This window comes from Octodon degus, unplaced genomic scaffold (genome assembly GCF_000260255.1).
Source record: "Octodon degus isolate 3935 unplaced genomic scaffold, OctDeg1.0 scaffold00033, whole genome shotgun sequence".
In the NCBI taxonomy this organism is placed as follows: Eukaryota; Metazoa; Chordata; class Mammalia; order Rodentia; family Octodontidae; genus Octodon; species Octodon degus.
In genome coordinates, this window is record NW_004524609.1 from 14,576,309 (window position 1) to 14,600,993 (window position 24,685).

General features: G+C 54.5%; 1 protein-coding gene across 2 annotated transcripts in view; it reads left to right on the top strand.

Annotated features, from left to right (window-relative positions):
• Nucleotides 1–24,685, top strand: part of Tmem104 (transmembrane protein 104) — a 54,144-nt gene that overhangs the window by 23,219 nt on the left and 6,240 nt on the right. For both annotated transcript variants that reach the window (XM_004630073.3, XM_004630074.3), the window contains exon 9: nt 13,296–13,389. In XM_004630073.3, coding sequence (XP_004630130.1) covers nt 13,296–13,389 — 94 coding nt within the window. The remainder of the gene's footprint in view (nt 1–13,295; nt 13,390–24,685) is intronic.

Consider the following 24,685-nt stretch of genomic DNA (forward strand, 5'->3'; position numbering starts at 1 on the left):
CCCCCTCCCCATTCCCCTCCCCCTCCTTTTCCTCCGCTCTCTGGGTCCCACTGATCATTAGCCCCTGGCGCTAGGCGGCCCTGCTGGGTTCAGGGAGGCAGACTCCTCCCTGAGTGATGCGTGCTCTCTGCTGCAGGGTGAATATTGTAAGCAGAACCTGGTGTCTTTCTAAATAGCGCCTCAGGGCCCTGGCAGTAATTTTTAATTAAATAGAGCACTCACTCTAAAATAATGACTGTGCTCTTCTGCATGGACAGTGTCCCAGCCAGTGACTCTGGTCCACACCTGGCTGGTAAGCCACATCTGTGTGCAGAGGAGACCCAGCTGTGCACACATCGGTAGTACCCACAGCCCTGAGAAAGCAGGAACCCCAGAGCCCGGAGGTGTGCAGACAGCAGAAAGACGCATGGGACATGGGTATGAAGGGCGTGAAGCAGAGCTAAACAATTACAGTGCATATTAATAATGCCATATGATTAATTAGCATGAGCTCGGGAAGTCTTGTGGATTAGCTGAGAGGAAACCAAGGTACATCTTAATAAGCCTCCAAGTGCAGAAGGAGGTGTCGCTAACAATTGCTGCTTGAGAGTGTGAATCTAGAAGGACGAGTCACAAGCCACTGAGGGAAGGCTTAGTTTGGCCATGGCAAGAGCTTCCTTAACCACAGATTGAGACAGTCCCCAGAGACCTTAATGGGACAAGCAGGTAGGGCCCCAGGGGGGCGCCAAGTGCCCCTTGGGGCTAAAAGGCCCCAAGGCCTATAGTGACAATAGGAGGCTCTGCCTCCTTCCCCTGCTGCTGCCGGGTGGCTGTGCTCTACTTGAGGGATAGGTAAGCTGTCTGTAGGAACACTTCCGGGCTGCTGTCTTCCCTAGATCAGGAGCAAGAGCCTCAGCGGTGCTTCTCAGCCTGGTCCCTTAAGGCCTTTTGTTGTTGTTTATTTATATTTTTGGGGTTTTGAGACAAGATCTCACTGTGTAGTTCAGTTGGTTTGAACTCACTTTGTCATCATGCTGGTGTTGTACTTATGGCAATCCTCCTGCCTCAGCCTCACGAGTGCTACAATTACAAGTGTGCACAACCAGACCTGGTTCTGAAGGCCTTTGCTAAGCATGTAGGTTCCTGGGTCCGCTGCCTCATGTGGCAGATTCCAAGACAAGGAGGCCCAGGAGCCTGTTTCACAGTGGCAAGGGTCTCGCCAGCACCCGGTCTGCCAGGGAGAGGCCACTGGGATCTTCCTTACAGAACCGCTTCCCAAAGCCTACACTGCGGAGGCAGCAGTCAGGGACTAGGAGCTGGCCAGGCCATCCACAGGTCTCCAGCCTAGTGCTGTTGGTGACATACTGGGATCAACACCTAAGATGCTCTTGGGCAGACAGGAAGCAGCAGTACCCATCCCTGCACAGGCTTGTTCAGTCTCTGTCCTCCGAAGAAAAGGGGCACTGCAGTATCTACCTGCCAGTGGCTGCTCTGTCACCTGGAACCCACCTCCTGTGTCCCTACCAGATGGTGCTCTCAGCTTCCCCATAGCTTCCTGTGACTCCGCAGCTGGTGGGCCCCAGACCCCAGTGAGCCAGCTGCCAATGGAGGGCATCTCACACCGACCACCAAGTAGGGAGGAAGCTGGGGGCTCTTAGTGTAATTTGTTACACCCAGTTCGACAGCTCGTTTATATCAGCCAGCTTGATGTACCATCTCCCCTCGTTCCCGCCTCCAAGGTTACTCAGTTCCCTGTCTATTTCGAGGTCAGACGTCAGCAGGGACGAGGAGGAGCCAGCTTGGCCTGTGCACTCCTCTGCAGAGCTCCTGCGCTCTGGGCACCTGACTTCCCTCCCCACCTCCTCCAGCTCCAGTGTGGAGCGGTCCCACCTCCATCACTCTTCCTGCTCAAGGAGTGTGGAATGAGGAAGGGAGGCAGCCAAGAGCCTCTCAAGTGATCACCTGGTGCCTCTCATGGAGCACAGCACCAGCGCCAGGCAGGTGAGGCAGCAGAACCCTGCTGTTCAGGGCAGAGGACCAGGAGCAGAGGGGTTCCAGTTGGCAGCAGTCTGTGAATAGCTCCACAGGCCCGAGGGCCCCTGCATGGCCCACCATCCCCGATACCTGGGCAGGTTCAGCCCTGACAGCTGGTTGGGCTGTGGTGCCTTTTTCCCCTGGGGCCATAGGACTGGGTAAATGGTTCAGAGGGTCCCTATCCTTCCATTACTCACAAACCAGTCCACCTGTTTCTCTGGAGTCCTCTTGCTCTTCAGACCAGTGAGGATCCAAGCTGCCCTCCTGCCCACCCCACAGTGGACACAAGCAGACGTGACCCACTTTCCCGATGGGTGAGATCACAGGGCCCATCCTCTCGCCCTCCTTGATGTACAGTGTGAATGAACAAGGCTAAGAGCTGCTTCAGTAGCTACAAAGGACTAACCCAAGCCTGTGGTGCCAAAGTTTAGTCTTTGCCCCTGTACCTGGACCCAGGCTAGCCAGAAACAGGAGGGCTGTTTCTGGAGCTGCCCCCTTGAAAACCCTGACTGCTTCAGAAAGCCCTACCTCCCCCACATCCTGTCTTCTTCAGGCCTTTGTTGGTCTTCCAGAGCCTGTCTTAAGCAGTGTACATCCACTAAGCTACCTTCACCAGGCTCCTGGGAGGACCTGTAACAGTGTTTTCACTCCTCCGTCGCAGGATAAGATGCTCCCTTCCTCCTACTCAGGCTCAGTCCACATGACTAAAATCTCCTGTATTTTTATGCTGGGAGTCAAATCCAGGGCCTCACGTGCTGGGCAAATGCTCTGCTGCTGAGCTGAGCTACACCCCCAGCCCCAGTCACGGAGAGCAGCTCCGGGCCTGAGGAGCACATTTCCAGCCAGCCACCTTACAGCATGAACATTGCCCCAGGTCACAAAGACAGTCTCTTCCTGTCATTTCAGTTGTTCAGGCCTGGCAAGCCCCTCTGAAGCGGCTCTCTGTGAGGCAGCTCCTGAGCTCCTCATGTGGTGGGCGGCAGGGTCTATCCAGGCTCCTTCTGCAGCCCTCCCTGTCTCGCTGCCCACCCTCACTGCCTCAGGTCTCCTGCCTTCACAGCTTCTGGCCCTAGTGTCTTGGCCTCCTTTAGTCCCATGAGCCCCTTGGCTCGCACTGCATTCAGGGGTCCCCTCCTCAGAGACACCTGTGGCCCAGACTTGCTCCTCTTCAATCTCCTGCCATACGTAATTATTCAGACACTTGGCCTCCAGTGTCCCTGTAGGCGGGGCTGTATCCCTTTCACCTTGTATCTAGGGCCAACAGTTATTCCATTAAGTGTTTGCCTGACCAGACCACTGTCAGCTGGGCTAGACCTCAGCACAGATCCCTCCCTGTGCCTGGGCCTCCTGAGCACTGCTCACCGCTGCCCCAGCAGAGCCAGCTCCATCTGCACCCCTTGCATGTCCCCCTTCTGATATATCCCTGTCCTAACCTTCCTGGCCCAAGGCTGTGCTGTCATCTTCTCACCTGAATTTGCAGATCCTGGCTTCCACCTCTTTGTCACCCTTGTGAAGAGCCAGACATCCTTTAGAAGCCCTAATGGCTATCACTAAGCCAATAACTGGGTTTTCCACAATATTTATCTTTTCCCCCAAACCACAAGAGTCACAGCTCTGGCATCAGATACTTGGAACTCTGCCCACCACCGGGCACCATCTGGCTTCTCAGCTGAGAAAAAGACCTCACAGGCTGGTGTGTCCTCCAATGGCAGAGGAAGAGAAACAGTGGCCATATCAGCCTCGAGCCATCAGACCAATGCAGGCCTGCCCTCCTCACTCAGGAGAGCCCATTCCAAAGGGGCCATGCCAGACTGTGAGGTCTCTCTTGGCTGAAACACGTGCTCTTGCTGTGCCTCCCAGGGTCCCCATAAATGCAGGTCATGAAGTACCTCATCTGAGTGGGACAAGGCAATGTTCTCAAAGGTGGTTCAGAAAAACTTGGGTTATTTCTTAGACCACTTTCAGCTGCCTAGAAAAAGAAAAAGAATGTTTAAGGAGAGATCTGGGGATGTTTTCAAGTGTCAGACATTCAGGGGTGGCTTTTCAGTCACTCTGTTCAGGAGTAATGGGAGCAAACTCAAGAACTGCCTTCCAGGGACCTCCTGTCCACGCCCTCCAAGGAGCTCCAGTTTGTCAGGAGTTGGATGACAAAGAGACAGATGCTCCAGGGCCCTGGGCTTCCCATTAGCTGCCACACTCCTTGCTTGAAGCTGATGTGGAGGAGTCCAGGGAGTTCTGTTCTGCATAATCCTGGGCCTGCCAGCTCCCCAGACCACACCATGCTCCCTCAGCCCCACATGGGAGGCTCCTCTGTTCTCATCCATGCTGACCCCTTCCCAGCCATAGGACTGGGTTTGCATCCTTGGGGATGGGGCTTGCAGCAGCTGGACCCCTGGGCCTCAGCAGCAGGGTCCCCAGTGTCAACATCTAGCAGAAAGCAGCACCATCTGCTGATCTGCGTCCCCAGGGCCACCCTCTTAGGGTCCCAGCAGCACTATAGTAGAGGTGGCTGCAGCATCTCCATGTGGCCAAGTCTGCATTTGTACCTTGTGCCCCAAGCAAGTGCCCGTGTGGAAGTGTAGGTCCCCTGCTGGCTGTGGGTCTCTTGCTCGGTGGCTTGGTTTCTTTCCTCCCTTGGGTAGCTGGGCAGCTGCTGTAGAACTTTCTGCTGGAATCTTTGTCTGTCAGCCTACCTTTGTCTCTGCCTGGACCTTGGCGTCCTCCAGTAGGGACAGACTTGGCATTTGCTGAATGCCATGGACGTATTGTCTTCACACGCCATGCAAAGTGGGACTGAGTGGTTCGGCAACAGATGTGCTTTTTTCCTCAAGAGTGCAGTGGGATAGAAGCAAGATTTCTAGACTTCTAATGCACAAGAGGCATATACTTTGAGATGGCCTGTGTGTCAGCCATCGGGCTTCATCTTCAGTTGTCTAAATCTCTCCACCTTTCCCTCCATCCATTCATCTCTAAGTGCAGAGATTGGGAGGATGGGGTAGAACCAGGGACACTGGAACCCAGGAACCCCTTCAAGCAGCACATCCTGTGCTCCTAGTCAGTGCTGGAGGGTGGGTCAGTGTGCTGAGAGAAGCAGCCCAGCCTCCGTCTGTCCGTCGATTCCTCTTTCATATCTGGTAAATGCAGTGTGACAGTTGGCAGGAGAAAGCTTATAATATCTTCATCATGGTTGGGTTGGCGTCTGTAGCCTGACACTTTGTCCTGCGCAAGTTCCTCTCCCACAACAGGCTTCTCCAGTTCTCGGGGCAAACTCATCATTGGACAAGGCTTCAGGAGGGTCACTGCTGTTCTCTTTCTTGGGGAGGACTTTATGAAAGCTCCCTACATGTTCTTTTGTGAATACATAATCCTTCTGCAGGGCTCAGACACCCTCTGGTGGCATGACACCTCTTGTCCTACAGTTTGGGTAAAGAAGATTCAGTCCAAGGATGGTGGTTCCATCGAGTTGGTACGTGCCTCAGACACAGTGTCTGATGCAGCTCTGTTCTCTTTCTCTGGCAGTCGTATTTTGCGTGCTGTTCAGTTAGAAAGACCTTTGGCTCTTGCCAGAAAGTGTTTGGACACCTGTTGAACTTGGGTGGATGCAAGGGATATCAAATAAGAATAGTATCAGAGCCAAGCTTACTCAGACACCTGCAGTCCCAACTATTTGGGAGGCTTAGGCAAGGAAGAGCCCTTGAGCCTAGCAGTTTGAGGCCAACCTGAGCAATGTAGCAAGATCCCGGCTTTAAAAAAGGAGGTATGGGGGAATGGCATTCACTTAACATCCTGTGCATAGAGGTCTTGCTTGGCTTCAATACTGTGCTATTCCCGGATGAATGGGCTGGGATATGCTTGCCTGGTATGTGCTGATGCCAGCAGGTCAGGCAGAGCCAAGGCTAGTGGCTGATGAATATCGTCTGTGTGCACGTAAGGTCAGTAACTCAACAGAGATTGCAGTTAGTAGGAGTGTCAAGATGTAATCCCCACACTGTCCACATGACCCAAAGCTGTGGCGCCTCCATCTCGTGCTGCCTCTGGGCTCACCTCACTTAGGAGGATGAGCCCCCAGAAGCTGTAGCTGGAGTTAGGAAAATTAAAACTCCCAAACTGAAATATGTGCAGCCTCTTGAGAAATAAAAATAGAATCTTCGAACATTTCTTTACTGCACTTCAAGGACGCATTGCCAGTTCAGATCCCATTTAGTGATGGGTTCATGCTGAGTTGCTATTAACCCCAATTAGCTCTTAACCCTCAGCACCCAGTAAAAGCAGCCTCCTAGGCTGGGCTTTCCACCCCTTGTCATGTGAAATACCCTCCAGAAGTTCAGCTGTGTGGCAAGTGTGCGGCCATCTCCGCCTGAACCTGCTCTCTGGACCTCCGGAGCCCCAAGCTGTATTCCGTCATCAGTGACCCCAGATCCCCATGTTTAGGGTAGCCCCGTTCAGCCTTCCAAGACTTGTTGCCTTATGACAGGGATGCCTTTGTCACCCCTGCTAAATGAAAGAGAAATGCAGGTTGCCTCACCCCCACCCCATCCCTGGAGCAAAAGGGTTCCGAGCAGAGCTGCTGGCCTGCCCCTTTGAGACCTGGGGAGCTGAGCTGAGCGGTGAAGGGGAGGAAAGCTGCTGACACCTGAATACCTGGCTCTGAGAAGCTATGTTTCACTATTCTGCAGGTGCCAAAAACAAAAGTCTTGCTTTCAAACTCATTTGGAGAACTACCCAGTTATTATTGTTCAGTGGCCCTCGAGGCAGAGCACACTCTCCTGCAGTCCCAAGCCTCCTCCCGGCTCCGGAGATGAAGGACACTGCATTAGCACAGCTTTGCACTTCTGCCACCAGCTGGCATTTGTGCCACTGCCCTGGGATACAGGCCTGGGAGGGCCAGAGGGTCCCGCCCAGGCTGGGTCATCAGGGCATTGAGTGTGCTGCTCCTGCTCAGTGCTCGTCACTGTTACTTGTTGCAGAGGGTGACTAGGGCATCCCACTTTGTTCCAGGGGCTGGCTTGGATGCGTCGTTGCTCAGAAGGGTCTGAGGACATTTGTTCTGCCTTGTGGCTGGCACTTCAGCTTTGCATTACACTCGCTCCCATCTTCCCTTTCCTCCAAGGACCAGACTCTCCTCTCTTTTGAGAAGAGAATGAACTGTGTATTGAACTTCACTAAAGTTTGTTTGAATTAGAAGCCGCAGGGGCCTCGGCCTCAGCTGAGCAGTAGAAGAGATGATGAGAAACAGGCTTTGGCATTTTCCTTTTGTTTCGTAGGCGAAGACATAGTGGCTGATCTTGACTGTGGTAGGTGTGGGGAGAGCTACCCCTTGGAAGACCTTTAGGCTGTTTCGTTAGGCTTCTTCTCAGACATCACCTCTTCTGGGGGCCAAGCAGATTCTCAGCATGGTCACGGTCCTTGAGGAATTTCTTCCTTTGTGGGCACCTGGGTGAGGCCGCTGGAGCCGGGAGCCGAGAGCCCTGTATTCCTCTAGCTTCTCTTGCCCTTCATGACAAGTGAATATGACACTCCCCTGAGGGGGTAAATAGAGAGCTGTGCTGCTTTCACTTGATTTGTTCTTGATAGATCAAAGCATGTTGGGGTGTGTGTGTGTGTGTGCGCGCGCGTGCACACACGCACGCACGAAACACAGGGCCCAGTGCAGTGATGGTTAGCCTTTCACAAATGCAAACAGCCCGCTGCGGCACACATGCCATGGGCTCACCACCACTGGCCTGTGTGTGCTAGCCACGCACTCCACCACTGAGCTGCACCCCCAGCCCCCTCAATGGGAAGCATTTTCCACAATAGAGTGAACTGTTTTCAGGCAAAGCAGGAGTACTTTTGTGTGGCTGCATGCTGTGCTTTCTGCTAGCTCAGGCACAGCCTGTGGCAAGTAGATGGCAGGGGGTACAGGGCAGATCTACAAAACTGAGTTGCCCCTTCTTGTGCTCCAGGATGACACCTTTCCCCCAGGAACTGCCCCCACCAAACTTAACATATCCTGCACATACTTGTTGACATGTGTGCCTCTGTGCATGGAGCCCTTCCTACGTGCTGGAACTCAAAGTATTCAGTCCTTGTCCTCAGAGTACCATACTGCTGTGGAGATGCACAGTCAACCCATGCCGGGGAGCACCTCCCTGTTCCCTACAAGAGCAAAGTCCTGTGGCACTGACTGTCTACTTGGTATTTCAGTCAAGAGCCCCCAGGGAGGACAAAAATAACTGCAGAGGAGTTGGTACTTGAGCGGGCTGTGGAAGGTGGGGACTTAGGAAAGTAAAGAGGGAGATTCTCTGCCAGGAGGAGTCAGGAGGGTGAAGGCATGAGAGTGGGGATTTGCTTGACATGGGGACAGGAAGTATCGAGGGGAGCAGTGTTCCTACCGGGGCAGATGCGTTGTGCAGGGCTTTCACTGAAGAGGGTTCGGGTCAGGAGCGTCTGTCCTCCTGCTGCTCTTTTGCTCTGGCTCTGGGTCTCTAGTACTTCCGCCTCCTCATCAGTAAATGAATGGTATTGTCACCTGCCCTGGTCCCCACATAGATGGGCATGAGAAACAAATGAATCTGTGTGAGGGTTTTGTGGATGCAGAGGGTCTGTGGCCTTGTGTGGTGGCATCATCACAGGACAACTTTGGTAGGGTGGCGCAGCAAAGAATGCCAACAGCCAGGGGGATGGCAGGGTCGGAGTGGCTGAGATGGAAACCAGGCAGGAGGTGGCACCCAGAGACATTGTAGCTTCTGAAACTAGGTGTTTAATTTGGTATTGGCACCACATTTAAATTTTCATTTTGTTTTTCTGGCCAGCTAAATATACAGAAAAATTGGAGGACGGAGAATTAGGTGTCAAGCCGCTTTTATTTCCTGTTGTACTGTGGATCGAACCCAGGACTTTGTGCTTGCTAGGCAGGCGCTTATGCTGCTCCTTCCCCAGCCCAAAGCTGCTTTATTTTCTGTTCTCGTGTCCATACTGGGTCGTGGTTTATCATTTAGGGACAACTAAACAAAGGGCACCACGTGTCACCAGTGCTGGGCACATTCGTATTCAGCAGGGTAGAGTAGAGTCGAGTGGACGGAGTGCCCGCCCCTTCTGGGAGTGGCACGGATCAGATCAGCAGACCTGATTTGAAGACCTGCTCACCGAAGTAGCACAGCATTTCTTTCTCCCATTCTGGAATTGAGCAGCTGAGTCCAAAGCAGTCCAAGAGAAATGTGGGAAGCTGGGGTCAGTGGCTCAGCCTCGCGTACCCAGATGCCACTTGTGGGTCTCGGCAGAGCCAGTGCCATCCAGGAAGCCAACGTGCTCAGCCCACTACAGTCCCTTTCAGCCCCTAGTCCTGAAGATGGGTGTCAGCCTGTCTCCAGGGGCAGAGGCTTGAGCAGCGCATCAGGAGCCTTCTGGCCTCCACAGTGCCACTGGTCCTAGTTCTGGCAGAAACTGGAGCACTGAAGCTCCTGCCAGCTCCATCCTGTGTTCACGCGTAGGATATGCCTGGGGTGGAGGAAGGGCTGCTGCTGTTGGACCCTTGCCCTGCTAGCTTTAGGACTTCTCGCCTGGGAGAGAGTAAATTTCTGGGTTTGTTTGCTTGCTTTTGAAATAAACTCTCACTGCATAGTGCAAGCTGGCCTTGAACTCACTATGCGGCCCAGGCTGGCCTCGAGCTTGCGGTGATCCTCCTGCCTCAGCCTCCCAAGTCACCCACAACACTTGACTAACTTCTGGGATTTGAAGCTACTCGGTGTGTGGTAATTTGTTATAGCAGCCACAGAAACCTAACAGAGGGTAGGGAAGGAACTGGAGGTGGCTGGACGTCCACAGCCTGAGCAACCGGAGAAGACAGTGCCTTTCATCTTCATGGCGGGGGGAGGCAAGGAGGGCAGGCAGCCCTGTGAGCCAGACCCCACGGCCGGGCGCTGCCTGCCACGCCTTGGGAACATGAGCTGCCCGGTGCCCACCAAGCCTCTGGCAAGGCAGCCGTGGGGCCTTTGGTGTGCAGCGAAACTCACTGGCCCAGAAAGAGAGGTTCGAGTGGCCCCATTTCCATTTCCCCAGTCTGTCCAGACTTGACTTCCAGAGTCTCGTTTGAAGATTTCATTAGAAATCAAAGAGTCATTCTTTTTTTAAAAACACATTTGGCTGCAGCGACTGGTGTCCCTGCCTCCTGTAATGAGCTGGGTGACAAGAGTCCTTGAAGAGAGACTGAATTTGAACTGATCAGTGGCATTTGGGGGTTAGAAAACTGTTCCAAAGCCAACTAATTTATAATGTCACATGAGCTAGACTGGAAGACCCAAGAGGATAGGCTGTCTCTTGGCTTTTTATTTCATCTTTTTTAAGAAAGAAAAAGAAAACACAAAGTGTCGCATCTGACTGATAAGCATTCAGAGGTGAACCTTCCTACCAGGCCATCAGGAGACGGCTCATCCCTCAGCCCAAGCCTCCCTTTTCTCAAAGACTTCGGGGCCAGTGAGATAGCTCAGCGGACTAAGCACCTGCTTAGGCAAGCACAGGGACTGGGGTTCAGTCTCTGGCACCACATGCCATGCTGGCCCTGCCCCCGGGCACACTGAGCCAGCCACCGAGGCCAGGCGTGGTGGTTCATGCCTGTAATCCCAGCACTGGGGAGGCAAAAAACAGGAGGATCACTATGAGTCAGCTATGTAGTGAGACCCTGGACCAAATACATTTTAAAAAATTTAAAAAAAAGAGAAATCGAATCAAAGACTTTGGCAGCAACTGCCACTCTTATCCTTTGTCCTCCATCACTCTGATGCCCACTCCTGCAGCTGCTGAGTTCGGGCTCCAGCTAATTTGCAGAGGACACCTGTTCTTTAATTAGCCCCAGCGCCGGGTCTCCATCTTCATCTGGGCTCCCCGCATGCGTGAGTTCGCAGCTGGTGCGAGGCTGCTGTTCAGCAGTCTGCCTATGGCTGCAACTCGGCGGACCCAGTGTGGTGTGGCCAGTCTCTGCTCCTCAGTGTGGAAAGGAAACATCCCAGCAGCTGTCAGCCATGGGTGTCACCACTGTTGGTCAGGTCTTCCAAAGAACCTCTGTCCCCTGCTGCCCCAGGACGGGGCGAGAATACCCAGTGGGGGTGGGCCTTCGTCCAGACCCTAATGCCACTTCCCTAGCTCTTGGTCAGTGCCTCCTAGAGGAGCGTATGCCTGGCCTCGTACTCAGGACTGCCCTCAGCAGCCAGGACTCCTTCCCTCCAGCTTCTACATGGTGGGGTCCCCTCGTCCTGGGATCTTGACACACAAGCACTGAGGAAGAGGAGGAGGAGGAGGAGGAGGAGGAGGAGAGGAGGGTAGAGAAGGAGCAGCCCTCTAAGAAGCACCCATGGAGGGCTGTGCCTGATGTCTGCAGCTGTAGGATTTTCTGCTGACCTTGGGGACAGCTCTGCTTCTCCTGCCCTTTTTTACGTCATGGAATGCTCTGGAGACCAGTCATTACTAGGTTTCTCAGATAAGATCTGACTTCTGCATAAACCATCCAGCAAGCGTTCTTCCCCCAAAGCTAGAGATTTCCAGTGGCTCACAGGGCGGAGGTGAGCCACCCAAACCCCTGGGCACAGCAGGAGGCCAGCTCTCAGGGGCCACAGTTGTCTGGAAATATTGGTGGCAAGTGACTTTGTATTTATCCTTCCACCTGACATCCCCTTCTCCATCCTTCAAAAGAGAAATTCATCAGTGGAAAGTTCCCCTGAAGTGGTAATTTTCCTAAATGACTTACTGATGGTGCTGCATACAGACTGGCTCCCCCAGAGGTGGCTGTTGCATGTGTGTTAGTGCCTGTGTCCCAGCTCTGCGTGGTCTGTGGAGGGGCTGCTCTTGCTGGAACCAGGAGCACACCCTTGCTCTGCCTCTTCCTGTCGCCCCAGCCTCAGGGAAACGTTTCTCCTTCCCCCTCTACTGAATGGAAGGAGGGCTGGTTTGGAGGACCCCAGCAGAAAGCTCTTTCCAGAAATCTCCTGGCCCTGGAGGCTGCCAGGATGTTCGCCCACCCCAGCTAATTAGAGCCTTATCCTTACGCACAGCACTTGAGTCCTTCTGTCATTCATCTCACAGTGATAATGGACTTGGATAAGAGGTCACAGCCTCCCCCACATCCTGCTCTCCTTGTGGCAGAGGCAGGGCAGGCTCACCCCCTTCTGCGGAGCTCCCGCCTGCCTGCCTATCACGGGACTGGCCCCAGGCTGGCAGCTGTGATGAATTCACCCAAAGCACAGGCCAGAGCCCTCCTCCCCGCAGCGGGCCATCTCCCCACCTTCAGGCTTCTGTGCCCGCTGCCTCGTCTCTGGTGAGTGTCATTAGCATTAACGTGATAAAATGGCACAGTGTAAATGTTAATAAGGCCTGCTGCCTTGCCTGCTTCCGAGTAGCAGATTGGAAATGGTACCATCCTCTTAACTCCAGCAAGCAGCTTTTAATTCCTCTGCTTCTTGAGCAACCAATTTGGCATGGAAAGCCTGCCCCCCACTCCTCGCCCCATGACTGTACCATGTTCACCCTGACTTCTGCAGAGAGATCCTACAGACCAGTTTTCTAAGACAGTTTTGCTGCCAGGTTTTTTGTTTTGTTTTTGTTTTTTTAAGTAAACACTTGCCCCTCTTCTTTCAAGAGTGGCCAACTAAGAAGGACCAGGATGCAGCGCCCGTCTCCCTGCCTGGCTCCTCTGCCCAGGCTTTCTAGGTGTAGCACCTTTTCTCCTTAAGCCAGGACAAGCCTCTGAGCAAGTCACCCTGGAAGTCTGGCTCCTGGTCTCTCGGCTTCCCTGCCACTTAAGCTGAGGCTGTGACTGATGAGTAGATTCCTGATTAACGCTCCTCTCCAAGCCCTGCAGGAGGGGCATCCTCTCCCAAGCTGTCTTAGCAGAGCCCCCATCTGCCCTCCCTGCCACATCCCTTCCTCCCAGTAGTTGTGAGGGCATGTCCGGTGATCCTCTTGGATCCTCATCTTGTTGCCATTTTGTACCTAATCTGCACTCACGGCCAGCGCTGTGCTGGATCCAGTGCCTGCCAGAGACCAGGGTAGTGGGGGTGGTGGCCTTGCCCAGGAAGTGCAGTAGCATCAGAACAGTAAGCATGCACCGAGGTAGAGAGCCAGGGCCTGGCACTTGGTACTCAGCCTTGATGAGGCAGCCGGACCCAGGGAGCCTCGGCCAGCCAGACATGCTCTGGGCTTAGCGCAGCGCCTCCTTCCCTGTGGGCAAGGGCTGTGTGCTTGTGCTGCCCCACAGTGCTGAGCCCTACACAACCACCCCTGTGTTCTCTCACACTCTTTTCCTCGCCCAGGCTGTCTTCACACTCCTTCTGGGACCGTTCACCTTCTTTGACGTCCAGAAGACCAAGTACCTGCAGATCCTCACCTCTTTGATGAGATGGATCGGTGAGTGAGAAACGTCGCTGTTCTCATCCTTCCTCCTGTGTCCTTCCTCCACCTCTTCTGAGAGGCTGAGCAGGCTCCCAGCACAGCTGGCTGGCTGTTGCTGACAAGGCCTGCCTGGCCCTCCAGCCTTCCTAGAAGGCAGGGCCCAAGGCAAGGTGCTTTGCCTGCCCTTTCCTGGTAGGGAAACTGAGTACCAAAAGGAAGGTAAGTGGCCTCTTCAAGGCCATGTTGCACAGATGGAGCCAGGCCAGAATCCCATCTGCTGACTCCCCATGTCCCACACCGGGTTCCCACCAGCCCACAGGTTGGCCTGAGTAGGCCGTGCGCCCTGTAGGGCACAGGAGCAGCAGCACTCTGCCTTCTTGTGGGTCGCCATGCGGCACAGCTGTGAAGCCCAGCAGGCCGTGGCGGCAGCCACTCACTGCCTCCCACGTCCTGGACCACAAGTGTGGGAAGGCAGCCCATCCACAGCAGGTTTCACTGGCCAGGACATGCTGCGTGCGAGCACACCTGCTGCAGTGGAGGGTCTCTTCCCCCTAAAGCAGGTTAGTCACAGGAGTGCAGTCACCTCCACCATACCAGCCAGCCAGCCAGCCACCTGAGGGAACTTACGTAACTGGCCCAAGGACAAGAGGTGTGGGGCTCCTGCCCCTTCATTGGCCAGCGTGTGCCCTGGGCCTCTGTTGTACACTTACTTTTTTGTATCTAAAAGCAAAGAAGGCTGCCTGGGTATTGTGGGTACAATGGGTCTTGTGTAGTCACAGCACTCAAGAGGCTGAGGCAGGAGGATCACTTGAGCTTGAGAGTTCAAGACCAGCCAGAGCAATATGCAGAGACCCCCATCTCAAAAAGAAAAAGGAAAAAAGGAAAAAAACAACAACAACAAAAACCACAGGTGAGGTAGCACAGCTGTAATCCCAGCACTCAGGAGGCTACAACAGGATTGAAAGTTTGAGACCACTTGAGCAACTTAGCAAGAACCTGTCTCAAAAAGGGGCAGGATCCAGCCTGCCGTGCCGGCCCCACCCCCCAGGGTGTGCTGAGACTGCCTGAGACTGGACATGGTGCCGCAGGCGTGTAGTCCCAGCCCTCGAGAGGCTGAAAAACATGAAGGATCACTACAAGTCTGATCTGTGTACTGAGACCCTGTAGACCTTGTACTAAATACATAAATTTAAAAAAATAATAAAAATGAAAAAGGGGGGCAGGGATGGAGATAAAAGTATAAAGCCATTCCTACCATTTTAAAAAAATAATAAAAGCAGAGAAAACCTTTGCTGTTTAGAGAGAGGGCCTGGACCCAGGGCACATGTTCAGGCACCAGGAGCTGCTCTGCCCCAGTGTGGAACCTTCTGTTGCTCCCAGACACCTTTCCCACCCACTTCCCCTCCTCAGGACCAGGTACCCACCGCCCTGGTTTCCTGCAGGACCTGGACTGTGTGGGGATGTGCTGAGGAGTTTCACCCAAATGACCTCAGGCTTCTCTAGTCCCCAGTGCGAAGAGCGCCTGAACACATGGGCGCCCTAGCATCCTTGGTTAGAAGGGACCTTCTGGTCAGGCAGCTGGCCCACCTTTCCATGCAGCCCCCGACTGGGAGCTCGGTGCCTTGGGGCCCCCACTGCTCCATGAGGGCCACGTTTTCACCAAGCCTGCAGTGCCCTCTTCCTGCTCTCTGTCCATCCTCTTAAGGACACAAGAACAGGACCAAGTTCAGTTCTGAGGTGCTGATGAGGCCCACAAGAGTGCGTTGTCTGGGAACGCGGGTGGGCAGAATTCCTGGCCTGCCCCCTCCATGGGTTCTGGTCACCAGCAGGGTGCTGTCCCACTTCATCCCAGTTCCAAAGCCTGGGGGTAAATTAACATGACCACCAGAAAGAAATGAAAACTTGTCACTTAGAGCAAACACGAGGGTCACTCAAGCCCTACTGGCAGCTGTTGGGATAGATACCCCCAGGGGTTGTGGCCGGCACTGGGGTCAGCAGGGGACAGAAACATAGACTATCTTCCTTCTTTTTCTGTGCTTCTGTGTTTTTGAGCCCTGCTGATCTCCAGGGGTTTTCTGGGTGAGCAGGATCTGGAGAAGAATGTGCTTCATCCTCATCTTCCCAGCCTAACTCTGATGCCCCAGTCCCTGCAGCCAGGTTGCAGCCCTGAAAACCTGACCCCTGCCCTGTTTACTACAGAAGTGATAAGAAGGGGCTTGGTAAGCCCTGACTCGAAAGCTGAGGTCTTTCCTGTTCTCATTCCCTGGCCCAGGAGGACAGGTGTAAAGGGCACGGGTGGAGGGATGCACGTGCTTTTGCTGGAGTAATGGATTCTCTTGTCAGGCAAAGAGGGGACTGGCTCTTGGGTAATGACAGATAGTGACTTTTGTAGTACTGGTGAGTGCAACCCATTCCCCTCTGCATCTGACAAGTGGTACATTCATTCATCTTCAAGTGGAAGCCTGTAAAAGGGAAAGGAGGTAGCTGATGGCAAATAAAAGTCCCTACGGACTGGAATCTCAGACTTGAATCCAAGTTCCAGCAGCCGCAGGGCCCTAGAGGATGCCTTCCAATGGCCCGTGCCCATTTCCATCCTCTCCTGCCCCAGAATCTGGCTCAGAGTGGAATCAGCTGTCCTGAGCTTTGGAAAACTCAGTGCGGCTGTTGCCTGGCAGTGGGCTGCCCATCCACTCATGATGTGGTACTGTTTTGCCTCCCCTGCTCCTGTGGGCAGCCCCAGCCACTGCAGGTGGACTGTCTCCAAGCCCCTGCCATTAGAGGAGCTCCCACCCTGCCTGGGGTTCCTGGGCCCTAGGAGGCAGCCCCCTGCAGCAGTCAGTGCCAGGTGACCATGGCCCCACGGGAAGCACTGGGTGAAGCAGGTGCCTGGGCAGAGACTGGCTTGTGAAGGTCATGGGCGCACGTCTGTTGGTGGTGCTGTCGCTGTCTTGACATGTTGTCTTTGCAGCTGTTTTCCTCTTCTCTCCCCTTTCTCTGAGATATAATCAAGTGTCAGGAGCCTGCAGGGACCTGCTGTGGGTGACAGTACAAGAAGTCACTTTTCTCCATGAGACTCTTGGACCACTGAGCTTGCAAAGCACTGCACCCAGTAGCGTAGCCACTCAGAAAAAGGAAGACTGCCTGGCTTAGTAAGCTGAACCGTAGCGTTCCAGGGCTCTGTCCCAGCTGGGGCAGTGGCACAGCCTGGGCCTTTCTCTTCCTAGACTAGATGTGGGTGTCTGCTGTGGCACGTCAGAGAAAGAGAAGGGAGGTCAGGGACTCCTCCCCAGAGCCACCAAATAACACCAAGGGAGCAGCCCTGTTCATGCGAGCATCCTCAGCCTGCCTACTGGACATTTCAGGCCAACTTGGAGCAGGGGCTGGACCCCACCCCGGCAATCCCTCCCCTGAGCCAAGCCCCTCCCCCAGGTTTTCTGGATCGCCAAATAGGCAGTGGTCTCGGAAGCCCTGCTTGTCTTCTTAAGCTTCTGCCAAGTTGTCAGCAGCAAACTCTCTTCTTTCTGCCTCTGAAAAGCAGCTGTGTGGCCCGTCCCCCTGGCCCTCCCTTCCATACCCCCGCCTGCCACATGCCGTCCTCTTCCCTCTCCCCAGATTAGGGCTGTGCCTTTCCAAGAGCCAAGTAGGGAGCTCAGGGTGGCAATAAGCTGGCTTGGGTTCCAGGAAGACAAAGGGGAAGAATGAGCACCAAAGGGACCGGAAAATCATGAATAAATGTGCTGAGCCGGAAACTTTCTCGTGCTTAATTAGGAATTTGTTGTGCCATCTGTTGAAATGAGGCCGGGGAGATTGCAGGCCCCCAAGCTCTCCCAAGGAGCCTCAGGCCAGCCCTCTTCTGCTGTCAGAATGGGACTTAATGGGTTAAGGGACTTTGCAAATAGCCACTTGTCCCGGGAAAATGTCAAAATGTGAATGGCAAGTGTCAATGTTGATTCTGTTGTGCTCCGAATATCCTGGAGATACCAGGCTGGTGGGTTTGGGATACCTGGATTTCAGATGTCTTGGAATTCAGATGTGCAAGGAGAGTCTCCGCTTGCTGCTCTGGCGAGCGAGAGCGTGAGCAGGTCGGGTGTCGGCCCCCCCTCTTGGTCTTCAGTCAGCTCCCCCTTGGTCTCCAGGCAGCCCCAAGTGAGAACAGAGGGCTTTGCTGTGGTGGCTGGCCTTGCATCTCCTGGTTGCCTCCCTGGGCCTCGCCTGTTCCCTCCCATGCATAGGTCAGACATCTATGCCATACACAAGAACAAGCCCCATAGAGTCGTTTGAGGCTGCAATAGGAGCCGTGGTGAGAACCACCCTTGTTGTCCATTCAGCTGGCTGTCACATCCCAAAAGAAGCCTCACACCGAGCCCCACTAGAGGCCATCCAGGAGGTCAAGGACATGACCTCAGCCACATCTGGAAACAGTGGTAATGCTAGGGGTCCACCCTGGGTGCCCAATCTGAGATCCTTGCAGCCTGACCTGGCCACGCCCCCACTGTGGTCCCTTGGTATGCACAGAGAGGGGACCCCCCCTTTCTACCATCAGCCTCTACCCTCCCACCTTTTGGGAAGCTCCACCTGTGGAAAATGAGAAGCAGCCCATCTCCTGGGTGGCGGAAAGCTTCCCTAGAGCCTCCAGCCCTGTCAGCAGCAAGTGGACCAGAACACAGGAGTGAGGCAGCCAAAGCATCGTGCTGCTGGGACAGACCGAGCAGCTGTGGCCTCACGTCCAGATGCCCAGGGCGGGGCTTTGGGCTAGAAGGGGCCACCGAGGCACCATTACTTCAGTCCCATTGCATGCATTCCCACAGACACTTCCCACTTGGGGACCTGAACAGCTGGCTCAGCTTGAGGGGTCTATTGGTGTTATTAAAACTAGATTCTTTCTAATAAAGGCTGCTATAGCATGGCCGCCCTACTCAGGTCTGGGCTTCCAGGACCCACAGGGCTCCCTCCCCTCTGCTTGTGGATTCAGAGCAGACGCCGAGCGTTCCTCTGTCTCTGTGTTCCCCTCTAAGTGGGTCAGACACCGTCCTCTCCAGGCATCCGTGGAGAAGTAGAGCCTGCCTGGTGAAGTTGCTCAGCCCTGTCTCTCCACCCCACCCCCAAGTGCCCCAGATTGTTTTCCGAGCCATAGGGAAAGGTGGGACTTGGCAGTGGTGGAAGGCAAGGCGGAGGTCCCTGGGAGGAGACGGTTACCTGGGAACAGCAGGCTCTGGTTTGCACCTGTCCCCAGGCTCAGGACTGGTGCCTGTTGGGGGCCTCCCAGTGGGACAGCTCTGATCTGTCACCGCCAACAGCCAGGGGTCCTGGGAGCCTCGGCCATCTGTTGCCTACTACTGCCAACTGCCACCTGAATTCTTTCACAGCCACTCACTGGTGCTTCTCGAGGTCCAGGAAGGACCCTTCTTACCCGTGCAGGTGGCCTGTCCGCCTTCCCTCTCACAAGCAGCCAGCCCTCCTACGTCTGCAGCCCAACCCACCAGCCTCCAGGCCACTCTCCAGGGCTCTCTGGCACTGTTCAGAGCCATGCTTTCACTCCTTTGAGTAAAGGGAGTCCAGAGAAACCTGGGCACGTGTTACATTTTGGTCTTAATTCTATTCTTGCTTTTCTAGAAGTGCTCTCTGCAAACACTGAGGTCAGTTTACAGAAGACAAACCCACTTTCTGTGCTGAGGCCATTAGGATGAAGTGGGCATTTCGTTCACTTTTGCTGGAGAATAGCCAGCTGTGTGCCAGCATAGCACACTTCCACTGGGATCAGTCCGGGCCAGCCGGGCACTCTGCTCACTGCTGCTCTCGTGCATGTGGCCCCTGCACTCCTCTGAGCAGCCCTAGTCATCCCCAGGAGCTCTGACCTGCGTGTGGCCAAGATGTGTGCTGATCTGGCCACCAGATGGGCCTCCTGTCCCGCCGAGGAGCTCTGTGGACACTGATGCAGCAAGAGAGGATAAGTCCCAGATCCCCTGTGCTCAGTGGATCAAGGTGCCTGGCCCAGCCGTGGTGACAGGCCTGGCCGTAGGGAACCACTGGGCCTCTCAAGGGGCCTGGGCATCTGATGTCACTCACACACACCTGCTGAGCCATTGTGAGCCACAGCAGCGGAGCTCCAGCACTCATGATGAGACTAGGGCACTCAGACATCCTTATCTTAGTATTGGCTTTCCTCCTCTTCCTCCTCCTCCTCCTCCTCCTCCCCTTCTTCCTCTTCCTGCTCCTCCTCCTCTTCTTCCTTCTTCTCTTCATCCTCTTCTTCCTCTTATCTTTTCTCCTTCCTGAGCTTTCTCTACATCCAGCTGGCTGCTCGGGAGGAAGGGGCCAAGCAGCATTCAGAGGAAGAAAGAGACAGTGTCTGAAATTTTGTTTTCAGTCTCCAAGAAGGAGATTAATCAGCCAGCAGCAGAGGCCCAGCTCAGACTTCCCTGTGGTTACAGACTGAGCTGCTCTGACAACTTAGGAATGAAAAATTGAGGCTAGGCCTCCCAGGCACCACCTGCATGCTCCAAGGATGGGGAGAGGGGAAGGATAACAAAGCCAGAACTCTTGACTGCCTACTGAGACTTGGTCACTTCAGAGACGTGCGCCTGCCTGCATCACTGCCCGCCTCCTGCACAAGGAAAGAGGAGCTCTGCTGTGAGCCCCTCAGGAAGCAGCACTGAGCCATAGGGCTGAACCTAGACCTCTGAAGTGGATGACTTCAACACTGTTCTAACTCTCTGGAAAGCGCAGGGGCCAGCAAGCATGGGAAAGAGTCCTTCCCTCCAGGAGAAATGCAGATGACTTTGGGGTGGCTTGTTACAGGCCAGGCTGGCAAGATCATGCAGGGCTGAGGAGCAAACAGAGGGTGCTCCTCCCAGCAGACCGAAGGGTGTCCTGTCCTCTCTGGGTATGTGCAGGATGTCCGTGGCCTGTGCTCATGTACAGGGCAGTGAACAGGAAGGACGGGGCAGCTGGGGCTCCAGAGAGCCTGTTCAGAGAGAGTACACCCCCAGGTGGCACTGGGGGACTCGAGACCTTGAACTGAGGATCTCTCCAGCCAGGGGGAGGTCACCGGTGTGATCCTGATCTCCTTCTTAGACAAAAACAGGCAGCCCAGGATGTGGGACCATCATGTGTCTTGGAATGGGGAGTGAGATTCTGAGATGATAATGAGGATTTGTATGTTTTTTTGAGTGATTGCTGTGGACTAAGCTGTCAGTCACTGCACCTGCTTGTTTTCCCCCCTCGATGCCACCTGTCACCTCTCTCTCTGTTTTGATTTGGTTTTGGTTTTTGAAGATGGGGTCTTGCTATATAGTCTGGGCCCACCCTTGAACTTGCAGTCTTCTGTCTCAGCCTCCAGTAGATACAGTATTGGGATAACAGGCGTGCATCACTGTACCAGGCTCTGTCATTTCCAGTTTTAAGGCAGTGTAACAGTCCACCCAAGACTGCACACTTAGAGGAGTCGTCACTGGGCTCAGCGGCACAAGCTTCTGATCCCAGCTGGTCAGGAGTCTGAAGCAGAAGGACCACATCTGAGGCCTGCCTGAGCAATTCAGCAGCACCCTGTCTCAGAATAAAAAAGGGCCAGGAATGTAGCTCAGTAGTAGAGTGCGCCCAGATTTGACCCCTAATACTGAAAACAAGAAGAGAAAAGCAAAAAACTGAAGAGAGGAAAAGATAAAGAACAGGAAGAAAAAAAAAAAAAAGGCAGAGTGAGGAATTGAAGCCAGTGTAACTAGAGAACTTGAACTTGGTGCAGGCAGGGATCCTCCCTCCCTTTGGCCATTTCCAAGACAAGACACCTTCTGGGCTTCACTCACACCTCCACCTGCAGGCTCCTGTGTGCCCCTCCTATCTCCTGCCAGATGTGGCTCTTGTTTTTATTTGTTCTGGCTATTTAAGTGACAAGTGTCCAGTTACGGGTTCCTGTGTTTAGTGCAGAGAAAGTGTTGTGGTCCCCAGGGGTTCTCAGCTCAGGGTGATGATACCCTGTTATCCCCACCAGCCTTCCTGACAACCCAGCTCAGGGGAGAACACACCAGTGCCCCTGCATTCCTAAGGGCCACGCAGCAGTGAAGGACAGCTGGTGCCCGGTCCTTCCCTTGATCCAGCCTCCTGCCTGAGCTCTGCTGCCCGAGATGGTGATGGACACACAGCAGCCGTTTGTTATCATTAGCCCTGACGTATTGGTTCTCTGGACGGAGAAGAGAGCACCAGCCTTCCAACAGCCACCTTGATGTGTGGCCTTCTTTTGTGTGTGCAAGGGCTGGAGCAAGAGCCTCACACAAGGCTTAGAGAACCATATGAGGTTGCCTCAGGACCCCAGGGGTCCAGGTCGGAGGTCAGGGGGTTGAGGGGGCAGCTCTCCTGGAAGCGGCCCTGCCAAGCAGAGGCCCAGTGCAGTGCCCAGCATGTGGGAAGGACCGGGCCACAGGTGCTGGGAAGAGGCTGATTGAATTTCTACAGGTTTGGGACAGGACACCTGGGAAATGAGGGTCTCAGGATCCATCAGACGAGCTTGATGACCAACTGCAAGACAGAAAGCCGGGGGGACTTACTGCCTTAGGAAGACAGAGTCCAGTGCCATGGCCTGCCTTGAGGGCGTTGTGAGCCAGGAGCTGCAGACCCACATACGTGTATCGTGGAGCACTTGTTGGATTCTGCAAAGATGAGCATCCACACCCTGGGCTGCAACCTCAGACACCAGCTCCTCCCTCATCTGATCCCAACCAGAAGCCACTTGCATGAGGTCACATCTTAGCCTGGCAGTAAGGGCCTGTTCTTCCTGCAGCTCTAGGCCTGCTCAGGAGGCAAGAGGTTCAGGAGAGGTGTGGGTGTTTATTTACTGTCAGGCTCTTATAAATCAGTATCACCTTTGGCAGATGGGCAGAAGGATGTTGGCCCCTCTGTCCTCTGCCAAGGAGCAAGGCCTTGAGGACAGGCTGACAGTTCCCAGGGTGACTTCTTACCCCACAGAAGAAGAAGGGGTGGGGTTCCCTGGAGAGCAGCGCTTCTCTTCTAACCTCTCTAAGATACTCACAATGCTTGAGCATTGTGAGAGTGACTCCTCATGTACAGCGCCGTCATGACCACCACATTCACAGTTCGTGGCCTCTGATTCGTGGAAGCTGACATTAAGAGGAGGTCTCCCTTGCTTCATCTCAACACCCAGCACTGGATGTGCTTTTTGCCAAGAGATGCAAACCATCCTGGTCTCGTGGTGGGCAGGCAGTCCTCCTGTGAATTTTATTCTCACCCTGATGTCTCTAGACGGGAAAGGAGAATGCCTCCTCTGTCTGAGCGCTGCTCGCAGCCGGAATCTGTGCCTCTTTGTGTCCCAGCTCCCGCGATAATGACTCGTCTTCCGCACCTGTCTTCTTCCTCCCTCCCAAGGGGAGGGTGGTGCCTCAAGGTGAATCAATATGGTGAGGCCAGCTTGTAGACCTTAGCTCAGCTGTCAGAAGTCTGTGTGCAAGCAGTGTGCAGTTGCACACGGACAAAACAGCCTGGAGGCTGGAGAGGGGCCTGCGAGGGGCCCCTGGCTCCTTAGCGCTGCCCTGCAGTGAGCTGCTCCCCTCCTGAGCCTAGAGCAGGTGGTGACCACACAGACTCAGGGAGTGAAACAGCTGAAAGGCGCTTGCAGTCCCTTCTGGCTCAGGGTCTCTTTTGTGACTCCCCCACCACCAGGTGATCTTCTGCCCTTTGTCTTAGACCCCCCACCTGGGGATCATCATGCTCCCATTAGCCAGTGCTCATGTCTTCTGTGTCCTCCACTGTTGTCTCCCTGGACTATAGTTCCCAGGAGGAAGGAGCACATGGCTGTCTTCAGGAGCTGTCCCCAAGGGACCGAGATAGTGCCAGCCCTCAAGTGACACACAGTACATCTTTGTGGAATGGATGAGATGAGTGAGTAAGTGGTCCTGAGAGAGCCCTGGGCTACGCAGATCCAGTGCCGTCGCTACCTCGGCTTCTACTCATGAGATACTAGAAAGAAGTCTCCTGCCCCCACGTCACCCTCCAGCTGAGCCTGCCCAGGCCCAGCAGTCCTCATGTGACACAGTGTCAGGCTTCTCACCTCTGAGTCCTCCCTGGCTCCTCACTGCTTCTCCTCACCTCTCGGAGTGTGACTTCCGGTGTGGAATGCAGGTAGATAGACAAGGAAGAGAGCTAGTCCCGGCCTCGGCCTTGGGACTGCACACTCTGTTCAGGGACAGACCCAGACACATCTGACGGGCAAGCCCCGGACGTCTGGGGACCACTTGCGTTCTGTCCCCTCTCATCATCCCTCTGTGCCTCCTACGCAGCCTCCAAGCTGGACACGAGCTGATGTGCTGCCGGCGACTGAGCCCCGGGTGTCAGCGTCCACTCACAGCCACACTCGCTGCCGCGCCTGGTGGCAGTGTCTGTCGCTCACGCCTGTCATCCTTGTTTCACCTTGATTTATGAGCAGACCTGATGAGTTTTTGGAGCAGCTGTCTCCCAGGGACGGGGCAATCAATCTAGAAGATAGCTGTTGCACCCTGCTCCTCCAGCAGCCAGGGGAGGGAGGTGCAGGAACAAGAGGTGTGGTGCAGGGGTAGTGGGCTGGGCCTGTGCCCCCACCTCACGACCCCTGCAGGTCCATGGCCGCCTTCTCGCCTACTTCCCTTCCCTTTTCTCTGTCCATCCAGCAAAAGCCAGGGCATCTCTGTCCTTCCAGCAAAAGCCAGGGCAAAGGTATGCAGATTTCCTTGGAACATTCATGTTTGGAGCCAGGCCGGAACACCTCCCTTCCCTCTGCACCCTGGGAGCGGAAGGCCTGTCTCTGCTAGGGCCGGCTGGGTCGCTCTTGGGCCTCCCTAGCCCTTCCACCCAGTTCTGGCCTTACTCTCCTAGACTTATTCTCCCGACAAGCCTGTCCCGTCCAGGTCCTTACTGGGCAGGAGCTCCGTGCAGTGACCCTTTGCCTCCCAAGAGGGTTCTGGTATCTTCTTTTCACTTTTGAATGGCTTCAGACATCAAGCCCTCAAATGTAGATTTGGTTTTTGGAAATAGACTTTTTGGTGAGGATTGAGAGAACCCATTGAGAGCCTAATCTAGCATTAATCAAAAGGTGTCGGACCAAGGGTATAACTCTGTGGCACAGCACCTGCCTGGCAAGCACAAAGTCCTGCGTTCAATTCCTGGTACAAAAGAAAAGATTGTGAGATACATGTGTTTTGTTGTTGTTGTTTTGTTTTGTTTTGAGAGGAGGTGGCCGGGCAGATGGCTCAGTAGAACAAGCACTTCCCTGGCAAGCGCAAGGGTTTGAGTTCAATCCCTGGTTCCGCAAAGAGAGAGAGAGAGAGAG